The 25,558-nt window shown below is 41.2% G+C and overlaps 1 protein-coding gene across 1 annotated transcript in view; it reads left to right on the top strand.

The window, feature by feature from the left end:
- Nucleotides 1-25,558, top strand: part of CNTNAP5 (contactin associated protein family member 5) — an 884,418-nt gene that overhangs the window by 501,122 nt on the left and 357,738 nt on the right. Inside the window, exons 9-10 of the mRNA XM_007456361.1 lie at nt 8,247-8,396; nt 11,329-11,500. Coding sequence (XP_007456423.1) covers nt 8,247-8,396; nt 11,329-11,500 — 322 coding nt within the window. The remainder of the gene's footprint in view (nt 1-8,246; nt 8,397-11,328; nt 11,501-25,558) is intronic.

Here is a 25,558-nt window from a genome sequence, read left to right on the forward strand (position 1 = left end):
TAGGGAAAGGTTAATAGAATTTGATAATTGATGGATAAATGGTCTCCAAGAAAAACAGGACTCAGGACCTAAATTGTGGTATAATGGTACTAATAATTGGAATATGCTCTTTTATGATGTGATTGACATTTTAAGACTGCCTTATTCAATTATTTAGATATCCCCCACTTTGTTCTCTCAAAAATTGAAACTACCTTTGAACTATTAAGTAAAGGTTGGTATGAAGGGATATGGAGAAACAGCTGAATTGGGTTTTCTGGGGAAGATAAAGCCTAGAAACTTCCAAGTTAAGCCAGGCAGCTGTCTTTATTTTACAGATGGAGAAGCAGGTTGAGAGAGATTAAGAAATCTGTCTAAATTGCTAGAAATTATAAGTGGCGGGGCCTTGAGCAAGGGTTAACAGACGAGTAAACGCATCAAGGAGATTTGTAACAGGTCATTTCCGGGGTTGGAAATAGAGCCTTCGGGGACTCTGCTCTGGCCTGGACTGTAGCTCTGTGTGTCCTGGTGTGGCTGTATGCCTGATGGTTAGACGTTCTGGGACAGCCACCCGATTTCAATGTTTCTGTCTTCAAACCGTGAAAAGAGACACTGAAATAAGATGAAGGCTTAAATGCAAAGATCTGTTAGGAATTGGACTGAGAATGAGAGAAAAACAGAAAGGGAGGGAGACATAAAGCAAGCCCTTGCTTTCTGAGACTGCAATCTCAGAATTATTCCCTGAACCCAGCAGTCCTCAACCAAGGGAAATTCTCCACCCCCATCTACCCCGGCCTCCTGTTCCCCCAATCCCATGCAGAGGACTTCTGGAAATGTCTGGTGATGATCTTTTTTTTTTTAAGCACAAACCTAACTTTATAATTTTCTAGCATGGCCAAATAATGTGCTAAGCATATCCATATAAATTTATCATTTTATTCTCATAAACTCTAAGGTTGTTGTTGGTGGTTTTTTTCCCCTTTATTTATTTAATTTTTACTTGCAGTACAGTTGATTTATAACATTGTGTTAGTTTCAGGTGTCCAGCAAAGTTATTCAGATATATAATACATATAGAACTATTCTTTTTCAGATTCTTTTCCATTATAGGTTATTACAAGATAGTGAATATAGCTCCCTATGTTACACAGTAGGCACTTGTTGGTTGTCTATTTTATATATAGTAGTGTGTATAAGTTAATCCCAACCTCCTAGAGGAAAGCATGGACAGAACATTCTTTAACCTAAATCACAGTAATATTTCTTTTGATCCATCTCCTAGAGTGATGGAAATAAAAACGGAAATAAACAAATGGGACGTAATTAAACTTAAAAGTGTCTGCACAGTAAAGGAAACCATAAACAAAACGAAAAGACAACCTACAGAATGGGAGAAAATATTTGCAAAGGGTGCAACCAACAAAGGGTTAATTTCCAAAATATACAAACAGCTCATATAACTCCATGTCTGGTGATGTTTTTGGCACTGAGGACGGGGGCACCCAGGGATTCAGGGATGCTGCTGACCATCCTACACAAGAAAAATAGTACAGAATACCACACCCTCAACAAAAGATTATCCAGTCCCAAACGCCCAGTGCCAGAGTTGAGAAACTCTAAGGGAAAATGTTACTCCTATAAAAAAGTTTAGGCCTTCAGCATATTGCTTAACTGCTTTTAGTGTCAGTTTCATCAAATGTGAACTGTAAATTATTGGAAAGGTCTCATTATAAAAAGTATTAAAAAAACACATGAGGGACTTCGCCGGTGGCACAGTGGTTGAGAGTCCACCTGCCGATGCAGGGGACACAGGTTCGTGCCCCGGTCCGGGAAGATCCCACATGCCGCGGAGCGGCTGGGCCGATGAGCCATGGCCGCTGAGCCTGCACGTCTGGAACCTGTGCTCCGCAACGGCAGAGGCCACAACAGTGAGAGGCCCGCATACCGAAAAAACAAACAAACAAACAAAAAACACATGAGATGTTGGTAATGATATTTATCGAGAAAAATAAAATCAAAGTAGTAAAAGCAAGAATTCCAAGGTCAGATCTAAGCGGACATTTTAAGAAAAAAAAAAAGTTGCATTGTGCCTTAATCCTCCTTAGAAGCTAGAAGTTCCACGAAAGAACAGGACCAAAGTTTGAACTCAGTCTTCTCAAAGGGGAAGTTGCCTCGTGAGAATAGAAACTGGTGCAGCCACTTTGGAAACACTCTGGCAGTTCCTCAAAAGGTTAACTATGGAGTTACCATATGATGCAGTGGTTCCACTCCTAGGTGTACATCTAAGAGAACTGGAAACATAGGTCCACACAGAAATTTGTACAAGAATGCTCATAGCAGCATTATTCATAATACCTGCAAAGTGGAAGCCACCCAAGTGTCCATCAACTGGCAAAAGGATAAACAAAATGTGGTCTGTCCACACAATGGAAAGACATTAAGCCATACAGATAGACTGATACAAGCTGCTACCTACGATGAACCTTGAAAACATTATGTGAAGCAAAAAAAGCCAGTCACAAAAGGGAACATGATGTATGACTTCATCTATATGAAATCTCCTCAATCGGCAAATCCACAGAGACAGAAAGTGGATGAGTGACTGGCACAGCTGGAGGTGGGGGACTGGGGAGATTGGAGACTGATAGCTAAGGTTACAGCATTTCTTTGGGGGGCTCCAGACATTTTAAAATTAATTGTGATTGCTGCCTAACTCTGTGAATATACAGAAAAACATTCAACTGCATTTTACATAGATGGAGTGTACAGTATGTGAATTTTATCTCAATAAATGTATTTCAAAAATATAAGTAAATAAAAGCAAAGATGAATTCCACAGCAGAATATAGAACTCTGCAGAGGTAGTTGGCCATCAGAGCAATTCCTGGAGCAGAGCAGGGCTAGCTTTGGAAGTGTGGAGAGCAGAAGCAGATCATCCTGCGTGCCTGACAGCTCAGCCTAGGTGCCCGACCCTTTGAATTCTGGCTCTGTGGTAGCCATAGGACCCAGGGCAGCCTCTCCAATTTTCTATTTTAGCATATACAACGTGAGGACTATAAAGCTTGGCCTCCAGGACTATGGTGAGAACTAGGGATTCTATATTGAAACTATATACTAGGAAAGTATAATTATATACTTTCAATTATATATTGAAAGTGCCTGGCACATTGTAGATATTCAATACTGGCAGAGTGTATTATTAGCTATTTTTACAATTGGGCTGTGTTTCACATTTCAATTTGCAAGTTCAGTTGCAAGGATGGCAAGTGTCTTTTTTTTTTTTTCCATGAAGAAAAACTTCTAAGCCTATTTAACCCTCTCTGTGAGAGACCTTTTATACTAATGCCTTAGGCTGAATTCTGGGACCAGGAAGCAACCACTTTAAGTAATGGGGGCAAGAAGTGGAAAAGAATGAAAACTTTCCCTATCCTTTATCTCAGCCTCAAAAGTTTGTTAGTTTTGAAAAAATGATTATCAACGTCACATACTTTTTTAGAAACTTGGCAAATTCTAGTACTCTGTATAAGAAAAAAGAATCTGTGATTCTATCATTCAATATCGTTCCAGTATTTCTGTAGTTAGTTTTAACAAAATGGGAACCATACCACACATACTGTTTTTCACTTTTCAGGATATCAATATCATTCCTGGAATTATGATTTTTAATGACACTGTTATATTCCACGTTATTATTATTATTACTAATGGTAGAGAAAATTTCATTTACAATAGTGAAAAAGAGGGTGAAATACTTGGAGTAAATTTGACAGGAAATGTACAAAACCATGCAAGAAAAATGTTAAAACACTCCTGGACAAATGTAAAAAGATATCACATTCTTGGATGGGATAACTCAACATTATAAAGATATCATTTCTCCCTAAGTTAAATTACAAATTTAATACAATCTCTATAGAAACATCACAGTCTATTTCATGGCATTAGATGCATTATACTAAAATTCATACAGAAAAACAAAGATTCAGAATTATGTTCCATGTTATTGAATATACTGCATCTGATTTATCTAACCTACCCTTATTGGAAATATTAGTAGTTGTGAATTTTTGCTATTATAAATGATGTCATGAACTCTCTTCACCATAAACCTTGTTTGCATCTCTGTTACTATTTTAGGATTAATTCTTCAGAATAAAATTTGTAGAGATGAGGTATGATATTTTAAGCGTTTTTGATACTTGTTGGTATATTGCCTTCTAGAAAGAATTACCAATTTTGAAATTGCCTGTTTCCCTCTATATCCACTAACAGAGACTATAATTGGTTTTTATTCTTTACCAGTCTGGGAGATGACAAGTATTATTTAACATCACATCAAAGTTCAGAAATTTTATGTTTGTCGTCATCCAATAAATTTTCCAGAACCAAAGTCCCACATTTTCAGCCTCAGCTTTTCAATCATATGAGTGCTTAGCACCCCAAAGTGGTCCTCAATACTGTATTTTTTCACCCCGAGAGGTTTTTTCCCCAAGAAGGTATTCCTGGCCTCAAAGGTAATGCCTTTCTGTTTCTTTTATTGAGAACTTCTAGTTTTTCAGAGCTCCTTATCTCAGGTTTTTGAAGGAAAGCAACCTGATGGAATTGATTTTCCCTATATGTGAATAATTAATAGCACTTAAACCTGTACATTTAAAAGAACGTTATTAAAATATAAATCTGAGGCTTCCCTGGTGGCACAGTGGTTGAGAGTCCACCTGCCGATGCAGGGGATGCAGGTTCGTGCCCAGGTCCGGGAAGATCCCACATGCCGCGGAGCAGCTGGGCCTGTGAGCCATGGCTGCTGAGCCTGAGCGTCCGGAGCCTGTGCTCCGCAACAGGAGAGGCCACAACAATGAGAGGCCCGTGTACCGCAAAAAAAAAAAAAAAAAAAAAAAAAAAAAATCTGGAAGAAGCTCCAGGGGTGTGATCTTGGATCCGTTAACAGAATGAAGGGAAAAAGAGAGCCCAGGTAGAAGCAGATTTTTAGAGAGGGATCTGCCAGTTCGCTTGCCTTGGAATCTATGCCTAGGTCAGCTCCTCTGAGCCAGTCTTATTTTTCTTAGCTTCTTTCCTTCCTCTTCTGAAATCTCTCACGGATTAGTTCCCAACTCGGGCTGCGCAATTGAAGCTCTGGGGGTCTTTGAAACTTCCAAGGTCTGTGGCCACCCCCAGAAGTCTGTCTTAATTAAGCTGGTGTAGGGCCCAGGGACCCGTCTTTTCAAAACCTGCCCAGGTAATCCCTTTGTGTGGTCAGCAGCAAGAACTACTGTTCGAATAATTCTAAAAGCTAAGATTTCACACAGGTTCTCCCTGCAGGGACTAGGGACCATGTAGGAAAAGATCAAAAGAGATCGAATTAAAAGGAAAAGCAGACCAGAAAGAAAAAACAAAAAGAAAAAGAAAACAAACAACTGACCAAGCAAACCCTTATTAAGTGATGCTTTTAAAGACAGAAATGTGGATAGCGGCCTGGGGAGGGGATGGGACCCCAAGTCAGAACATATAAGATTGAGCCCCAGCCCTGGTCCCCTCATACTGAGTAGACCTCTTCCTCGGGCCAGTGTCCTTTGAACAGTGACTCAGTGATGTGTCTCTAGTTAGATGGCACACTCCCCCCTGGCCTCCATCTGTACTTTCTTCCCTACTTTATCCCTGATGTCTAGCTGGGCCCTTAGGGGCTATTTTCACCTTATGTGTTGAACTAGTTACTGACTTCCTTCCAGCCCAGTCTAGACTTTACCTGCAAATGCAGTCTCATCTGTTATGCAGAGGTATTTAAATCAGTATGCAAATGACAGTAAAAGGAGTAAAGACCTCAGCTGGCCATGCCCCCCAAATGCCCCTGAGAGAAGTCAAATATTCAGCACCAAGAAACACCTGACAGACCCTCTGCCTCATTAGCAGAATCCCTGTTGCTGGGACCCAGACCCTGGCCTTTGGGGGAAAGTAGGGCCTCCAGGCTGAGTAGCTTCTGGATTCTCCTCTCCACCCCAAGCAGATGTTCAGGGCCACAGCAAACAATGGCTGAGTGGGGGCTGGCAGGAAACACAGGAAGACCTACATTTGGGCCATTCTGAACAGATGGAGCACTGCTGCCCCGGTGCAAAGCAGCTGGGCCCCCAGCCTGGTGCTGTGCTTTCCCAGGGGCAGCTTCTCCTGCCATCAGATGGCTCAGGGGCACGAGCTCTTCAGTAGCTGTTCTAAGGAGCCCTGCAGACCTCTAGTCTGATTGTCAGTGCTTTCTTCCCAGCTGGTTTCTCAGGGACTGCCCCCCTGTAGGCGTTACCAAGACTGAACTCCTTGAGCTCCGGAAATAGCTATTCATCCACCCCTTCCTCTCCATTTTCGCTGCTAATACTTTGGCTGAGACCCTGGTCATTCTGTTTCCAGCCTCACCTCCTCCCAGCCCCGACTTTTGACCACCAGGGTCTCTGAATGTGCAGCTCCAGGCAGGTCATCACCACGCCAATGGTCCCCTCTTGGACTCCCAGTGATTTCATCACTTCTATACCAGTGATTTCATTCCTGGCTACACATCAGAATCATCAAGGGGGCTATTTTAAAATGCAGATTTCTGGGACTCCACTGCCAGAGATTCTGAGACAATTGGCTTGGGTAAAGTGCCCTCCAGAATCCTTTGTCCGAGGACATTGTTGAAATGCCTTCCTTAGCCTGGCACATGAGGCCCCTGACCGGACTCTCTTCCCACCTGCTTTCCTGTTGCCCTGTCCTGTTTCTCATTCCAGACCTTTGCTTCTCTGTATAGGCTCTCTGTCCCCCAGAACTCTTCAGAAGTGAGAAACTCTTGCGCAGTTTTCAAAAACCGCCTCCTCAATGAAGTATTTTCAGGATCCTTATGTGGAGTTAGGTCTTTCTTCTCTATCCCCATGTTACTGATTCACCCCAAATTGCAAGCAGGGCTGTTGTTCGCTTGCTTCTCTAAGCCACCAGCCTGAAATTCTCAAAGGATAGTTTTTTAAGCCTCTTTGCCTAAGTCTCTTCCATCTAACTGTGGATTACCCCAGGGTAGAGACCAGATGAGATGACTATCCTTTCTCCCAAATGCAGGGGAGCATTTTGTGGTTGCTGTTCTGTCCTTCTGCTTTAGCGAGCGTGATTTTTACTTGCGATGTGATATGAACTGTCCTACAGGCCCTACTATATTAATGGGTATAATTCTCACAAGAGCCTGTGAGTACAGTCATTCTCCCCATTTTGCAGGGGAGGAAACTAAGGCAATGAGAAAAGGAGGGTAACTCGGCCCATAGCAGGGCACATGTCTATTGAGTAAAGACATGGGGGGCTCTGTGATCTGGTTACAAACAAATCTTTGTGACTGGACTGGGTAACACGACCATGTTTCCTTCAGCAAGCACTTTGCAGACAGAACCTTAAAAGATGATAAACTTTTTGTAGGAAAGAGTGAAAACACTGGTGCGTAATTCCCAGCACACTTTCCTCAACAAGGTAGGTCGGCAGTGCAGTGCAAGTCAAAGTCATCTGGGGCAAAAGAATGAGAGAGAAATTGCCTTTTAATAAACACCCACTATGCCCACAACCTGGGAACTTTCCTGCCTGATCTCAATGGATCCCTTACCAATAATACAGAGTAAGAATTATGGTATTTACAGAAGATAAAGCCAGAGCTCTGTGAAGGTAAGTGACTCAGTGTCACATAATTAGTTAAGGAAAAGTGTTGGAACTAAACTAGTCTGTTACCTCCTTTAAGCAGGAGACTCCTCTGCCTGGTATGTCATTGGAATCTAACTTTCCTCATCTACTTTTGCCTCTAGAACAGTTTATTTTCTTTATTAAAAAGAAATATGTCACATGTAGAAAAATGCGAGAAAACTAAAATTGCCATTAACCCCACCACTCAGAGATTAAAAATCACTGGGAACGCTTTGAATTTTTCTTTTTTTCTTTCTTTTTCACTTTTTACTCTGCATTTTGTATCAATAAGTCAATAAATGTTTTCTATACCTTTGTAGTATACAAACACATTTATGTTTTGCCCTTTTGTTTTCAAACCAAACATGTCAGAAGTGGTTCAACCCCTTTTACAAAAGGATAATAATAGAATGAAGTGGTAAAAAGAAAAAGAAAGATGCCTGGGAAGCAGCTGAGGATTTGTTTTACACCAAATGAAGAGAGGGGCCACTCTGAGAATGTACAAGGACCACCGCAGGCAAGGAAACGAGCCCTGCTCTCTCCACACCTGCCCAAATCATTCATCCCTATGCTTGCCCTTCCTGTTTCTTTTGCAGGCAGTGACTTGAATGATGGCTTGTGGCATTCAGTGAGCATCAACGCCAGAAGGAACCGCATCACTCTCACTCTGGATAACGATGCATCATCCCCGGCTCAGGACACTACCCGGATGCAGATTTATTCTGGAAATCGCTATTACTTTGGAGGTAAATTCCCCAGCTTTTGAGGTTGAAAATAAAGGAGGGAGGATGCAGTGGACAATTATTTCACTATGACAATTCTTTCTGTGTCAAATTGACCATTCTCCCAGCACACATGCACATACACCTGCCCTCAAGCCCAAAGAAATGAGAAGCAAACTTTCCCACAGCTGTACAAATATAAATTATCTAGGTCGGTGCTGAGGAAAAAAAAAAAATAGCTGTAAGAGCTGGTGTTACATAACACATCCAAAGGAGATTTTTGTTGCCATGCCAGACTCTGTGATCATATTCCAAAAGAGAAACTCAGCTGAAAACTTGGAGAAAGTGTACCGATAGTCAGCAGTACCTGCAAGAGAAAAAATAAATCCAGGTAGGAAGGTACAGCCATCATCCTCAGCTTTCTCAGTCATTTCTCTGCTGATGTGCTTTCTTAATCCACTATCAATCTGTTCCCCACATCCCTAGAGGCCATGCCCATGGAGGGGGGCAGCTAAAAATGGGGAAGACCTAGAAGCCCATGAACTTGTAGCTTCACAAAGAGCAGCCAGTATAGACGCTGCCCCCTCCAATGCTAGGAAACTTCGCAAAGATGAAAACACAAGGGCAAACTGGTAAGGAGGAAAAATATATAATTAGGTATTTGCTTCATTTTTATAGATGTATGTATATTTTTATTTAGTTTTTTAAAGGACTTTTTTCATTAAAAGTATTCATATCTAATTACTTAGCCAGTTGTTGGTATTATAGAAACAATCTCTAAAGAGTAATTAATTCCAGTAGCTGTGTGACCTTGAGTAACATACTCATGGTCCCTGAACATCCTTATCAAGGAGGCTGGGAAACAAAGCAGAATTTCTGGGAGAATTCAGTGAGATCAAGGTTAAATGTACAACATCATGCTTTGTACATTAGAACAGACAGACTAGCTTCAGCTTTTGTAAATATGGGTCTCAGCTGGGCCTGGTCTAAAGAGAAGTATCCTGTAAATTTATAAAGTGCAGTCTCTAAAAGAGAATTTGCAAATCACTTCTCTCATACGAATGACATGAGGTTAAGCTTTGAAATACAAAAGGGACTTTGCACAGATGCAGTGTACACATCTGGGTGTCCTGGGAGGGAAACAGTGTGGAGTGATTCCTTTGTGGTTTGATTTCAGGGCCAGAGCCTCTGTCCTTCATTCCAGATCTCCACATGTGCCTAGATAACAAATTCCTTTAAAAAGGGAACACTTTGATTCTCTGTAAACATTTTATGTCTTACATCATTTAATTCATGCAGAATCCTTATGAGGTAGGTAATATTAACCCCATTTTACAGATAATAAGACCTGTGTTTGCAGAGATGAAATAATTTGTGTGAGTAGTAGAAGCAGGATTCAACCCCAAATCTGTGTTCTCCATGAGCCACTAGTGACAGCAAAGGAATGTAAAGACTGCAGAAGAAATGTCTGGTGGCCCCCAAAGATACATTTCACAGACTGTATAATTTTGCATCATATGCAGTGTTGCATAGACAGAAGAGAAAAGCAACCTTATATTTATTTCTGGGGAAAATGACGTTGAATTAATTATGTTACTTAAGCATCCGAAATGCCTCAAAGGCAAAATAGCTCCCCTCCCCCAGTTGAAGTGTTTTTAGATGTGGGTCTTAACGGGGCTTCAGGCTGAGGAGGGAAGATTTTTCTGGGATCTGAACAGTATTTAAGGAAATGCCCCACACGTAGACTGTAAACTTAAGGAAAGTGAAAAATGAGTTTGAGTGATAATAGTCAACTTACATAAATTCTCTCTATGGCTTCAATTAGAAGTTGTAGCATCTCTCTTCATTTTATAGTGTGCCTGTGAGCCGTTAACCAACTTCTGGGCTTCAGCCCAGCAGTGACTATCTATTAGAGATGGTTGAAATAATTCCCAATTATTTATGGGTTATTGCCATGTTTTCAAGCATGCATCCCCATATGCTCTGAACCTATTAAAACCATCGGGATGGAGTTTATAAAGAGCACAAGCACCCATGCACGTACATGGCTCTATACCTGTCCTAATGCGTAGTTATTCCCTGGTTGCAAGCTATGCTCAATCAGTGTAGTGCCTGTTTTTTTTGTTTTTTTTTTTTAAAGAACACCCTTTAAAAAGGTATGGTATTAACCTTTCAGGTATGTGATTACAGCCCTATAACTATGTGCATTTAAACGCTTCATTCCTTTAGCATCTGGATTTGCTTTGCATATCACCTCAAAATTCCAGCTACTTTCCTGTGTGTACCTTTCTCAGGAACCAAGCCTGATAATGCTGACAATTAACCAGACAACTACTCTGCTACCATTGTTACCCAACGCGTAATTTTCTTTGAATGTGTAATTCGGAATTCAAGTGTGCATTTAAAAGAGTGTTTCAAGACAGAAATTCCCCAGTAGTTATGATATGTTGCTTTCTTGGGCTGAGTGAAGTATACCACACAAAAGAAGGGCAGATAGCTTACGAACAGGGTGAAAAGAAATAAGAATGAGATACATATTTTAATTCCCTGGGTTTATTTCTTTAGGTATAATAACTATATTTATTTTATATCATGGTTTTAATAATTCCACTATCTGATGTCTCTGTGGGTTTGATTCTCCTAATAAAGTTGCTGCTGACTTCTAATATCCTAATGAAGTTTAAAAAAAAAAAAAAGAACGAGATAAATGCGATAGGATTGGTATCCCCTTTAACACATTTTGTTTTCTATTCTATACAGTGATTGAGTATGCCCCATTTTGTACCAGTTTTGTCCCCTCTCTGAGAATGCTAGGATTTACAACAAAAATGTGTTCACTGCTGTGAATGAAAAAACACTGAAATAATTAGACCTTAAGGTCTTCCATCAATAGGTCGCCAAAGCAGTAACTGATCATTTCAGTATTCTTCTTCATTTTTTTTTCTCTGTCCCACAGGGTGCCCTGACAATCTCACCGATTCCCAGTGCTTACAGCCCATTAATGCTTTCCAAGGCTGCATGAGGCTCATCTTTATTGATAACCAGCCCAAGGACCTCATTTCAGTTCAGCAAGGTTCCCTGGGGAATTTTAGTGATTTACACATTGATCTGTGTAGCATCAAAGACAGGTAATTATGGTCTCTTCTCCTCTGTTCTCCCACCCACCTTCCCATTTTCACTCTTCTAAATATGAGCTTCTTTCACCAAAATTCGAATCCCCTGACATCAGCCACATTAGACATAATTGAGTCGCCTAATGGAAAATATTTCTGAAAGGATTTCTGGCCCAGAGAAAAATGGTTTAAATGAGTTGAGTCTCTCTTCATGTCGACTTGCAGTAAATGGGATATGCAAATTAAATCAAAATACAAATTTGTGAAAGGATTAAAATTTTATGCGTAAACAACATTTGATTACTTTGAAGTTAAGAGTGAAGCCAAAAGGAGGGAGGAATTGCTTCTCTCCTAAACCACTTCATTCTTCACTGCAGTGAGTGTCCTTCCTAAAACTGACAGATGAAAATCAAACCCTCTGGGATTCCTATAACAGAGTCCAGTTTTACAGTCACTCCCTGGGGGCCTGATCTTTGCTGTCACCACCCCTAACCCTCTGTTTCTTTGGCCCAGAGGAGACCAGACCCTGGACAGAGAATCAACACCTTTATTCCCCAACCTACACATCTAGCAAAAGCTCCCTTTCCCTTTTCATTTCTCCTGGGCTCTGGCTCCTCTTCTATTTGAAGTTTCAAGATTCAAAGATGTGCTGGAGAAAATAAAAGAGGAGGAGGTTCTGAATTTTCAGCAAGGTTAATCATGTGATCCATGTTTCTTCTCTAGCACTTAACCTCCATCTTTCTTCCAATTCTAATCACCCCAGTCAAAATACCATTTACCGAATAGGTGAATACATGTTATGTGCTTGCCTGTGTGTTGGTGATACAGAGTCCCTGCTTGTGTTTTATCAGGTACTTAATTATACATTACTATAAAATGCTATCAATGACCAGGAAGTGTACCCTTATTTGTGGGACATATGACAGTGGCAGCTGAAGTCAGGATGGTTTTCAGGAAGTGGTGTTGACCTGAGTTTTAAAGGACAGGCAGGCTTGGCTGAGGAATGGGGGTGATGGTATTGTAGGCATATTGGCAGGATGTGGCATGTGAAATGCCATAGAAATGGGGGGAGGGTCATGGCTTGCAAGTATTTTGTCCACTCAAGCCACTTAGTTTTCATTTAAAATATCTCTAATATTGGGACACATTTTACATTTGATTATTTATAGTAGTTGAATTGGCAATATTTATTTTTCTTCGGAGCGTATAAAATAATGGCATGTCTTAAAATGAATGGTGTTTTAGATTCCACAAAATATAGCTCAGTGGGGATGGTAAGTCTTGGTAGTAGAGCACATGATGTGAATATGGCCGATTAGGAAGAACTTTGAGTGCCTAAGGCATTTAGCCTCATGCTCTAGGAGGACTCAGGGAAGGTAGTCAGATTTGCTTCGTAAAAAGAGTACTCAGGAAAAGGGAGAAGGATGGATTGGAAAAGAACCAGCCCAGAGATAGTGAGGTGACAGCCCCAGTGCAGGGGAGCAATGATGAGAAGTAGCAGGTGCCTGTACTGAGCATCACACAGAAATCAGCTCTGCAGACCATAATCTCCTCTCATGCTTGGAATGACTGATATAATTTGGTGGAACTTTATGTGCGTGTTTCTCTATTAATACCACTCCACATGGGATCGTCAACAAATCACACAGACTTGCTGGCTATCCTGCTTCATTTTTTTCTATTTGGCCAGCTGGAAAAGTGGGTAATAAAATGTATGCTTCATTAGACTGTGCTAGTTTAGAGACCTCAGAGTAAAAGACACTGTGTGGAATGGTTGCTACCCTATAGTCTTTATTAATGATGAGGAGGGAGCATCTGACTTCATCAGCCAGACAGCCTTTTGCAAAGTGTAGATCAGTAGAGGGAACATTTATCAATAGGGATCTCTCATGATAAGTTAATTTCTAATCAAGGGAGCTCTCATTATTTTCCATTACATGGACGCCATTGCCATCTATGCTGCATCATTACTTTTGTGTAATTGTAGTCTGTATAATTGTATTACATACAATTGTGTTTTGGTTAATTGTATAATAAGGGATTGTGTTTAGTTTAGTGGGTAAATGGGACATTTTTCTTGATTTAATAGACAGTGCCTCTAACAGAAGGGAAACTGGTAAAAGGCTTTGCTTAACTAATTATTTCTTGAACTTCTATTTAACATTTGGTGGAGAGCGGGAGTTGGGGGTTAGAAAAGCAGGTGGTTTCTGAGTTTTGCATTTTATTTTTAATGTGTTAATCAACACGAACCTGATTTAAGGGCAAGTGTGAAGTTTTGCCTTCAAGGCGCTTGCCACTTGCGGGGGCGGGGGGGGTGGCGGGGCGCAAGGTTTGGCAGGAGACAAGGGGATAGAGAACAGTCTGGCTGTGGTTTGTTTTCGGTTTCTGTGTTTGTTTTAGAAAAATTTAGTAAGGTTTAATAAAATTCAATGAATATTTTAAAACATTAAATACTAGTTTTATTTAAATCATTTTGATTAAAAATTTTGTTTTTCATTAACTATGATTCCTATTTTATATTTTATTTGTAATAGCAAGCTTTGGATGCTTAGAAGATAATAATTTTGTGAAAACATACAAAAGGATTTTGATTTTTAAATTTCTTACCTTTATTATGCGTTTTTGATGAAAATATATTCAAATGTCATACTGTGAGTACAGTTGCGTTTTATTTTATTTAAAAAAATTATATTTTATATTGGAGTATAGTTGATTTTCCATGTTGTGTTAGTTTCAGGTGTACAGCAAAGTGATTCAGTTATACATATACATGTATCTATTATTTTTCAGAATCTTTTCCCGTTTAGGTTATTATAGAATATTGAGTAGAGTTCCCTGTACTATACAGTAGGTCCTTGTTGGTTATCTATTTTATATATAGTAGTGTGTGTTTGTTAATCCCAAACTCCTAATTTATCCCTCCCGCCTACCTTCCCCCTTTGCTAACCATAAATTTGTTTTCTCTGTCTGTGAGTCTGTTTCTGTTTGGTAAATAAGTTCATTTATATCCTTATTTTAGATTTCACTTATAAGTGATATCATGTATTTGTCTTTCTCTGTCTGACTTACTTCAACATCCCTGTTGCTGCAAATGGCACTATTTCATTCTTTTTTATGGCTGAGGTCTTGAGTAAAGCTGGGAGAGTTCCTTCTCAGGGACTGAAGGATTTATATCAACAATTTGCATCTCAGTAATGGGCACTTTTCTGAAGCTTCTGGCCTCAGGGAAGAAAGGAGGTGGAGGAACTGGGCTGACCTACTTCTCCGGAAGAAGGGAATGCACTGGCTTTAGGAGGCTCCATTGGAGGACTGTCCAGTGCCTGACAGTCCAAGGTCAGGTTGGGAGAACCCTCGTAGGAGTCACTATTGGGACCCGACAGACCCCAAGCCCCTTCAGTAGTCTTTAAACCTCTAGAATATGATGTGCAGCCACCATCCCTCCTCTGCAGGCTGAATCTCCAGTCTCATGTTCTCCTCATCCGAAAACATGGTTCTTCATGAGCTATACTTATCTCTTGCACCCCGTGGGCTTAAAGTAGTCCAGGCTTGATATTCTCAACCATCATCGAGCAAAGTATGCTTAGAGCAGAATCACGCCCTGGTTTATTTGACCACATAAACAGGCATTGAGTGAATGAACAAGGCAGTCTTATTGTATATTCTTGAGTAAAATAAGATGTGGTAAGAGTTGTAGAAGATACGAGAGTATGAGAGCATATTTATATCCCTATTTTTTCAAGGGGGTAAACTAAGACCTGGAGATAATGTTCACTTTTCCATGGTCACAGGACTGAAGTTGCAATCCAGAGTTAGACACTGCCAGTGTTCTCTCCCTTGTAGTATCTACTCAAAAGGATCTGACCTGGAAATGGCAGTCATTGTGTGTCTGTGGATCTAAATATGTAACCTCATCTTCCGCCCAACCGTATAAAAATTGTTCAGGGATATGCCATCTATTAAATTCCTTATCAACCTTAGGTGCCTGATGAGATTCCATTTAAAAGAGAGGCATTCAAAATGGTATGTGATATCAGGCAAGGTCTTTATTTTCTTTTTTTTTTTGAATATATAGTCTTTTATGTATTATATATGTTTCAAGGGTACAATATAGTGATTCACAATTTTAAAGGTTATAATCCATATATAGTTATTATGAAATATTTGCTATATTCCCCACGTTTTACACTGTATCCTTATAGCTTATATTTTTTAAATTTTAATTTATATTAGAGTATAGTTGGTTAACAATGTTGTGTTAGTTTCAGGTGTACAGCAAAGTGAATCAGTTATACATATACATATATCTATCCTTTTTCAAACTCTTTTCTCATTTAGGTTATTAGAGAATATTAGGGAACTCTACTCAGGTAAAGTCTGAGTGATATAAGGATGTCCCACTCTTGGTGGTCCAGGTCAAGAAGTGCTTTTGTTGAAAGATCCAAGCAGTTAATTACAGGAGCCATATCCCATCCTTCAGGGTTCAAAGCCCAGGGCAGAAGAAACAAATCACCAAATGCTGTCTAAGACTTCATTCCAATAGGAGACAAGATCCAAGGTGTGAAGCCAAACCGGGAGGGGCAAACAGGATGCTGATGAGTCAGTGAGGGGAAGTGGGCGTCACACCTGGAGAAAGTCATCAATCCCAGTGCAGGTGGCAGAGGATTTGAGAGGTGTTGGAGCATGTTTAATTCCCAGTATGCTTCTTGTCAGCTTGAAATAGGACACATAGGATTTAACCTTTTTGTCTGTTTCCTCTTTTGCAAAACCAGGATAATAAAACCTACCTTCGCATTGAGAGTTAAATGAGAGAGCGTAAGAAGTCAGGCACTCAGTTGTATGTCCAGTAAAGAGTAGATGCTCAGTGAGTTCACCATGTGAATTCCTATAGCCAAAGGTTTGCTGAATCTCCAGTTTCCATGCGTAAAGGAGAAGCTCAGGTCTCCCTCTGATGTTTCGCCAGACCCCACTGTAGCCAAGGATCCCCAGTAGTTTCTGGTGTGGCGGTCTATCTAGACCTCATATGTGCCCTCAGATCAGTTGCTCAGTGACTTCCCTTGAGTTCCCTTTGAGCTGACCCTCTGAGGCACCAACCACCACCTATTATGAAGATGCACATCAATTTCGGTGCCAAGGTTGTGGTCTCTGGATTCTCCTAAGGCATTGGTTCTCTGGGCCTGGAGAGGGTAAGGAAAGCACGTGATGTGCCCAGGGCACACAATCTAAGGTGGTCCTCATTTCCAGGTTCATGCCTGTGTACACCCTGAATTTACATGAACCTGGGAATGAATGCTTCCTTAAATTTTGCAGGCAAATTCCAGCCTTTTTGCATCAGAATCACCAGGAGGGCCTGTTACAATCCAAATTGCTGGGCCCCGCCCCTAAAATTTCTGATTTTTACTGTGGTGGGCCAGAGGATTTGCTTTTCTAACAAATTCCAGGGTGCTGCTGGGACAGACCTTAAGAACCACTGCCCTAAAGCTTCTAATCCTGTAGGCAGTGGGATTGCATGGATTCTGTATAATAGGGGACCAGGTGTGGGGGAGAGGAATGGGTCCTGCTGCTACTGGGCCCGCAAGCAGCTGCCCTCCTGGTAAGAGTCTCACAGGGTCTCTAGAGAGTTCCAGCAGCTCTGTCTCAGTGTCCCTCTCCAAGGGTGTTGAAATCAGTCCAAGGGACACTGCTGGGGGCAACTGAATTCCATCTCCCTCCCTGGCCTTTGTCACTCAGCTCTTCCCCTGCTTCCCACTACGAACAGTATAAACGAAAACAGTCGGATCCTCAGAGGTGTCTGAGTGAAGGGCTATTTGGGGTGGAAGGGAGGGTGGGTCTCAGAATCACTGCTGCTGCCAACAAATGTTACTTGTATTTTTGTTATTTTGAAGACAGTTATTTTACTTGTTGGTCCCTCTGAAAGTCAGAGCTTGGTTTTACCTTCTAGACTAAGCTCACACCTTGTGGGAGGGGGGTGGTATCATTATAATAAGAGTGACTCCACCCACCAAAAATTATTCCTGCAAACCTTCCTAAAGATGAACAGAGACTGCACCTTGTCTTCTGGTGCGTGGCAAAGGTTTCCCTGGTCACAGTCCCGTTTCCTGTGTTCCTTCCTCATAGAGTGAAGATATTGGGGAAGGTCCCTGGAGATCACGCAGCTCTGGTTTTTCATAGAAGGAAATAACAGTTTTGTAGAGTGTGGCAAAGACAGATACCAAAGCAGGGGCTCTGCTCCTGGGGTCTTTGCTGTTGCTTTCTGTAAAGACAGTGTTGCTCTTAACACTTTCTAAAATTAGGTCCTTTTTTGATTATCCATTTTATATATAGCTGTGTGTACATGTCAATACTGAACTCCCAATCTATCCCTTCCCACCTGGTAACTGGTAAATTCATTCTCTAAGTTTGTGAGTCTGTTTCTGTTTTGTAGATAAGTTCATTTGTATCAACTCTGCCCAATATTATATAACAACCTAAATGGGAAGAGAATCTGAAAAAGAATAGATACATGTATATGTGTAACTGAATCCCTTTGCTGTACACCTGAAACTAACACAACATTGTTAATCAGCTATACTCCAATATAAAATAAAAAGTTAAAAACATAATAAAGTTAAAAAATCTGCTTGTTCCAATGAGTGAATCCCATGTGGAAAACTGCTTTAAGTTTCCTGCAGCCAAATAATTGAGGAAATGTAGCTTCTCACTCCATAATGATTTCCCTTTCTCCCAACACACATTCTTTTAAGAAAAGGATTGGCTAAACTCTTTGGTCAGGATTCTTACCTTCTTGGTTCAGAGCTAGGAGTGCTGTAAACACGGAGTGTGGGGAAGTGTTCAGTGGGATGACCTCCAAGAAACAGACTTCCGCTAAAAACCCACGCTGTGTCTGGGAGTTTGTTCAAAACAGTGAGCTAGGGCTTCCCTGGTGGCACAGTGGTTGAGAGTCCGCCTGCCGATGCAGGGGATGGGGGTTCGTGCCCTGGTCCGGGAAGATCCCACACGCCGCGGAGCGGCTGGGCCCATGAGCCATGGCCACTGAGCCTGCGCGTTCGGAGCCTGTGCTCCGCAACGGGAGAGGCCACAGCAGTGAGAGGCCCGCTTACCGCAAAAAAAAAAAAAAGCTTACATTACAGGGCAATGCATATGTTTTCATTTTTCTCTCCAATTGAAAACTTGTACACCAGGTGCCAGAAAAGCCACTGTAAGGGCACAGCCCCCGCAATCTGAGCTTCTAACTCCAAAGTGAGAAATGTTACAATATGGTGAGTTCTTCCTTAACTCATGGAATGGGGCCCAAATCCACACAAGAGCACTTCTGCTGTTTTTATTTATCATTTTGAGTCTATTTCATGGAGGACAGGGAAAGGTTATAGTTTATACAACAGTTACCGAGCAAACATTCTCTCAGGATGATTTCATTTAATTCACTGCACAGCTTTGCAAGATCCACAAAGTTCTCCTCAAAGTGTGGTTCTCAGACTAGCACCCTCAGTGTCACCTGGCAACTTGTTATGACTGCATATTCCCAGGTCCCAGCCCATACTTTCTGGACCACAAACTTGGGGAAGTGGGGGCAGCCTGAGTTTTCACAAGCCCCCCAGGTGATTCTGATGCACACTCAGATTTGAGAGCCGTTGGTTTGCTCCATTATTATTATTTAAGAAATAAGACCTCTAGTGCTTATGGAGGTTCAGTTATCTGCCGAAGGTCACATTTTCGGTATTTGGTGGAGCCAGCATTCAAAGCCAGATTTTACTGAACTCTAAGTCCATATACAGGTAGAGGGGTTTTTGCCTAAAGGCCGGGGAAAGAAAAAAGATGGGCTTGGAGAGTCAGAGCAGGTCAAGGGAGTGTCACAGAAGAAATGAGATTTCAAGAGGAACTGGGTTTAGAGTGGTCAAGTGGCTCTGTTCCAGGCAGGGTGGAGAGCATAAGTCTGGGCCTCTGAGTGGGTGAGGTGCTGGACATTTGTCTGCCTGCATGGGAAAGGCTGCTTTGGTAGCAGTGTGTAAGAGAGAACTAAAGTCAAAGCCGTAGGGAGCATGGCAGTACACAGTTTAAAAATCTGAGTAATAGGCCATTGTAATAGTTAATCGTTAGATGATGCTTACTGTGTGCCAGGACACCTCGTAAATGCACGTGTGTGTTTGTGTGTGTGTGTGTGATATAGATAGATAGATACATACATAGTTATACCATCGATAGACAGATACATACCTACATAAATACACCATAGATATCTACATACATACATACATACATACACGATAGAGACATAGATACATACATACATAATACACCATAGATAGATAGCTACATACATACAGACACAGATACACCGTAGATAGATAGATAGATAGATAGATAGATAGTTACATACATACATACATATACCATAGATAGATAGATACATACATACATAATACACCATAGATAGATACATACATACATACATAATACACCATAGATAGATAGATACATACATACATAGATACACCATAGATAGATAGTTACATACATTCATACATATATACATACAGACAGACACACACACCATAGGTAGATACATACATACATACATACACCATAGGTAGGTAGGTAGGTAGGTAGATAGATAGATAGATAGTTACATACATACATACATATACCATAGATAGATACATACATACATACATAATACACCATAGATAGATACATACATACATACATAATACACCATAGATAGATAGATACATACATACATAATACACCATAGATAGATAGATACATACATACATAGATACACCATAGATAGATAGTTACATACATTCATACATATATACATACAGACAGACACACACACCATAGGTAGATACATACATACTCCATAGGTAGGTAGGTAGGTAGATAGATAGATAGATAGATAGATAGATAGATAGATAGATAGATAGATCAATCCTCAAGGCAACCTATGAAGTAAGTAAGACTATTAACTCTATTTTACAGAGTGAGATTGAGGCACAGTGACACTAAGTAAGTTGTCCAAGGTCACACAGCAAGTATGCGGCAGAACCTGGCTATGAACCAAGGAGTCTGGTGGAAGAGATCAGGTCTGTCCTTGCACTGCAGTACCTCTGACTTTTCAGTTAGAAGGCATCCTATATTCTTAAGCAGGATTGAAAAATAGAAAATGATGTGAATTCATCTTGTGTCCACGTCAGGACAGACGTACAACCTGTTAATAAAACAGGTTGTATTAACACAGGAAAAGAAGGGGTGTGATCTGCGACAGATAGACCACCACGGAAGCCTGGGGGGTTATCATCCACACAGCGTTTTGTCACAACCTTGAGACAAACACTGAGAGAGACTCAGAGTCTGAAAGCTTCCACCAAGAGATCCACCCTTCTCTCTTTCTTTAGGCCCATTAGGGAATGGAGAAGCCTCAGGACTAACTTGGTAGGACCATCTTGGGAAGGTAGGTTTTGAGCTGATTTGGTCAGAGCCTCCCACTTGGCACTACACAGGAAAAGTACTGATTTATATGTCTGCTTCTTCAGTGAGGGCTCCCTCCCACCTCCTATCTTAGACCTCTCTGAATGTCAGCAGGGAAAAGGGGCCCTGGAGGACTCTGAGGACTCTGGGTTTGATTTGAATAAGTGACCTCGAACAACTGCATCTGTGTTCTGTTACCAAATTCATCTCTCTCATCACTCATTTTCACAAGAAAAGGGGATCATTATCTTGATGAAATGGTGCAGCTCTACCTGTGCATGAGGAAGGGCACCAGGGTGCCTTTGATTCATGGAAAACTGTGCTGACAAAGTCAAGGGTGGCACTTCATTCTGTCCCGTCAGAAGATGGTGAGGCTCTTCCCCCACCAACTGGTCATCTGAAATGTCTGTGCTGAAAACAAAGCTGGAACAGGGAGCTGGGTGAATAGTCACAAGCACTTCCGAAGATGAGGGCTTCATTCCGAGAGCTCCAGTGATGAGGTTAATGGTGAGATGTCTGCGTTCAGGTGGCAGTAAGAAAATGCCTCTCAGAATCAGTAGTGCTTGGATCATCCCTCCTGAGAAATACTGCCTAAGAACTTCCGATGCTTTATACAACCTAAAAGCCAAGGAAAAATTTTGATTTGGATCGAAACGTGAACAAAGGTTACTTGAGGTTCTCAAGTTACGTCTGTGAGGCAGTGCTTATATTTAAGCCTGCAGAAAACATTTCTAAATTAATAATAAGAAGGAAGAGATTCTTCCTTATTGCTCCCTTCATGCAATCATGATCTTATCAATATTTTTTATTGGAGTGTAGTTGATTTATAATCTTGTGTTAATTTCTGCTGTACAGCAAAGTGATTCAGTTATACATATATATACATTCTTTTTTTTAAATATTCTTTTCTGTTATGGTTTATCATAGGATATTGAATATATTTCTCTGTGCTATACATTAGGACCTTGTTGTTTATCCAGTCTATCAATCATGATCTATTTTTAACATTTTTAAATTTTTTGGCCACGCCGTGTGGTATGTGGGATCTTAGTTCTCCAGCCAGGGATCGAACCCATACCCTCTGCAGTGGAAGTGTGGAGTCTTAACCACTGGACCACCAGGGAAGTCCCAATCATGATCTTAATTTGTGTTCATCCAACACCCTGATAAGGGCTTCCCATCCATTTTTCCCATTCTCCAAAGAGTGTACCCTTCTACACAGCCAATGTCACATTCAGGTTTTCCTCTTCTGCATGAATGTCCCCTCATTGGGCTGCTGAGGTGAAGTACCCATAGCCTTTAACACTGGTTTCTCTCTAGTCCAAAAGCATTCATTGGCGGCTCACTGTGAGTACCATTTACAGACACAGTTGGAAGAGAAAAGGAGCTTAATATGTTTTTACTTGGGGAAAAAACAGGTCTGAACTGTGATCAACTGTCCTCACTTGTTTCTGCCAGTGAAACCGAAATTTAAAATTAGCCCTATGTTATTTTTATCTTGAATCAACTTATCTCATTGGAAGTTCACAGAACAAGAATCCGGCCTCCTGTGTTTTCCTGGGACATGGACTTCTGAATGCTGAATTAGACCCCCTACTCTCCGCTTCCCATGCATGAGAAGCATGTTAGTTCCCTGCAACTCTCACAGTGCCCAAAGGGAAAATTGGCTTCCCAGCTTGGCAGGTGAGAAAACAGACTTTAATGTATATTTAAGGGACTTCCTTGTTGGTGCAGTGGTTAAGAATCCTCCCGCTAATGCAGGGGACACGGGTTCGATCCGTGGTCCAGAAAGATCCCACATGCTGTAGAGCAACTAAGCCCGTGCACCACAACTACTGAGCCTGTATTCTAGAGCCCGAGAGCCACAACTACTGAGCCCCTATGCCACAACTACTGAAGCCCGTGCGCCCAGAGCCCGAGCTCTGCAACAAAGAGAAGACATGGTTATGAGAAGCCTGCGCACCACAATGAAGAGTAGCACCCACTCACCGTAATTAGAGAAAGCCCACGTGCAGCAATAAAGAACCAGTGCAGCCAAGAATAAATAAATAAATTAAATTAATTTTTAAAAATGTATATTTAATAACTTACCTCCAAACGAAAGCAAACTCAGGGTCTCAAGGTGGTGAACCCCTTTCTGTTTACATGTTAGCCTAACTTTGGACTTACCCTCCTCCTAGCTCAACTCCCTCAGTAGTCCAGTGGGGACAGGGCATCCATTTTATCACTGGAGGTTTTGAAACAAGAATGAGGTTGTTGCCTCCCTTTTGGAGTTAGGCAGGATAAGGATAGACTGAGAGCAGGAAGATGAAATTTCTTAAAGTTAAAAGCAAGAGAGACAGAAATGGATGGGGATCTATGTGTCTCAGGAGGCCAGATTTTGGAAAACTTATACACAGGCAGAGAAGGATGACACCTTTCTAAATAATTTACTTACCTATGTAACCTGTTTTATTTTTCAGGCAAGTGATTAATGTTTGTGCTTTGTTCAAGTTACAGATTTGAAATCTTCCCTTCAGGCTTTACTTCATATTAAAAAGATTGCTTCAACGTGATTTACTAAGCCAGTGGCAGGGCCTGCCCCTCTTGATATTGGGATATACTGTGGACCCAGCAGGAGAGATATCTCAACACCTGGAAAATGCAAAGGGAGAAAACAAACTTAAAGCGGACAGTTACACAAGAGAACTTAAATGTGTCTAAACTCTTGTGAAACATCAGGAACACCATTAACTTTATTATGACAAGATGTTATCATCACCTTATACCTACTTACGACATGCTGAGAAACATAATATTTTTTGTCATAATCAGGTAGAGAGCTATCCCTGCTTAGAAAAAATGAAAGTACCAGTTGTCATTCTTAAACAACCGAAGGCTTATGGATTGGACCAAATATTTGTATTGATCATGACAGAACCTCACACTCTGAAATGAGAATCCTATGTATTAGCTCTACTGTGTGTAGCTATTCACACACACAGTACACACAATATGTTTGTGTCCAGTGAGCCCTGAAGCCCTTGACCTTCCTACTTGCTGAGAGGCTGCCCAAGTTCTGCTAATGTTCCTTTGTGACCCAACCATTCATTCCACAAATCTTTTCTGGGAACCTAAAGTGTGCCAGACATGTTTCTTTGCCCTGTGGATTCAGGAGTGAATGATTCAGATAGTGGCTGGGTTTTCCCTACTCTGGTCTTTCTTGTGTCCTTGGATCTAGACCTCTTTTATACTATTATGGGCCATTCACTCATTCATCTCCAGTATTTGGAACATCTCTGCAGGACCAGGTGCTGAGGATTCAGTTGAGTGCTGAACATAGAAGGTTATCCCTGGCTTCAGAAAGCTCCATGGAGGGACACAGATTTTGATCAAATAATCATGGAAATAAACGTATACATCCCCAAATATATGATGAGTGACAGGAAGCAAATAAGCAGAGCAATAGGAAAGGATCTGAGAGGAAGGGTAGCTTTTACAGGGCTGTGGGCCGTGGGCCAGGGAAGGGAGATATGGGTGTTATCCTCATGCTCTGCAGATGTAACTGTCTTGAGGTCACTGCCAATCTCCATCAGTGAAATACTCAGACGTTGGCACTTTGCACTACCTCCTACAAACCTCTGGCTGGCGATTCTGATCTCAGCTTCCTGCCCGTGTGTGTCCTCTGTTGAAATCACTGTTTGCTGGGGGTGTGGGGGGGTGCTAAGGGCATCACAAGGGCAAAATTCTGGTTTATTTAGTGAGAAGAGACTTTCTAACTGGGGTTTTAGCTGAAAACAAATTCCTACAGTTTTTTCAAAACATGGATGCGCTGAGGGTTCCTCTGTTTGCCATTAATAACATCCCCTTACTGCCGCTACCCAACACACACCACCATCCTGACAGCCGAGGCTAAAGTGTTTACCTTCTAGTAATTCATCCCTAATAACATACAGGCTACACCTACACTTAGCACAATAGAAAAAACAAAAAGAGGTCATGTCTTCCCACCTAAAATAAACACCAGTGTAAAGGTGGGAATGATCTTTCAGCAGGCAGTTTTGTAAAGCCCGAGATGCAGAAAGTGACAGGAGGAATATACATTTTAAAGGTCATTCCAATTATCGTGCTTACGTTAAGCTGCAACTCTGGACTTGATGTGAGAAATCCCACACACTGCGGGAGACATGAGAACACATGGATGGCAGGGATCTGAGCAAATAGGAAGGAGAGTAATACAAATTACTATTTTTTTTCAGTGACATTAAATAATTCTTCAAGGTCCAAGACATCTGAAAAGTAGAGGAGAGTCAAGTCTTGATAAAGAGCAGGGCAACGCCTAGCTCCAAAAGCCCGTGATTCCATGATGTATTTCTTTTAAATTGACATGCTATACAGTCGAATGCGACCCATCAGAGAGGCCCCAAAGACGAGCTCCTGACTGCATTGCCATTTCCATTTGCAACTATTTCATTCTCCACATCACAGTGAATTTGTCACACAACTTTCCTTGATAGAATTATCTTAAATGTGAACCGGAAATAAAATAGCTGAGAACTATTCTCATAGTGACAATTTGCCTCATAGCTCTCTCTCACTTCCCACCATATATATTTTATTACAGCT

This window comes from Lipotes vexillifer, unplaced genomic scaffold, assembly GCF_000442215.2.
Source record: "Lipotes vexillifer unplaced genomic scaffold, Lipotes_vexillifer_v1.1 scaffold3, whole genome shotgun sequence".
NCBI lineage: Eukaryota > Metazoa > Chordata > Mammalia > Artiodactyla > Lipotidae > Lipotes > Lipotes vexillifer.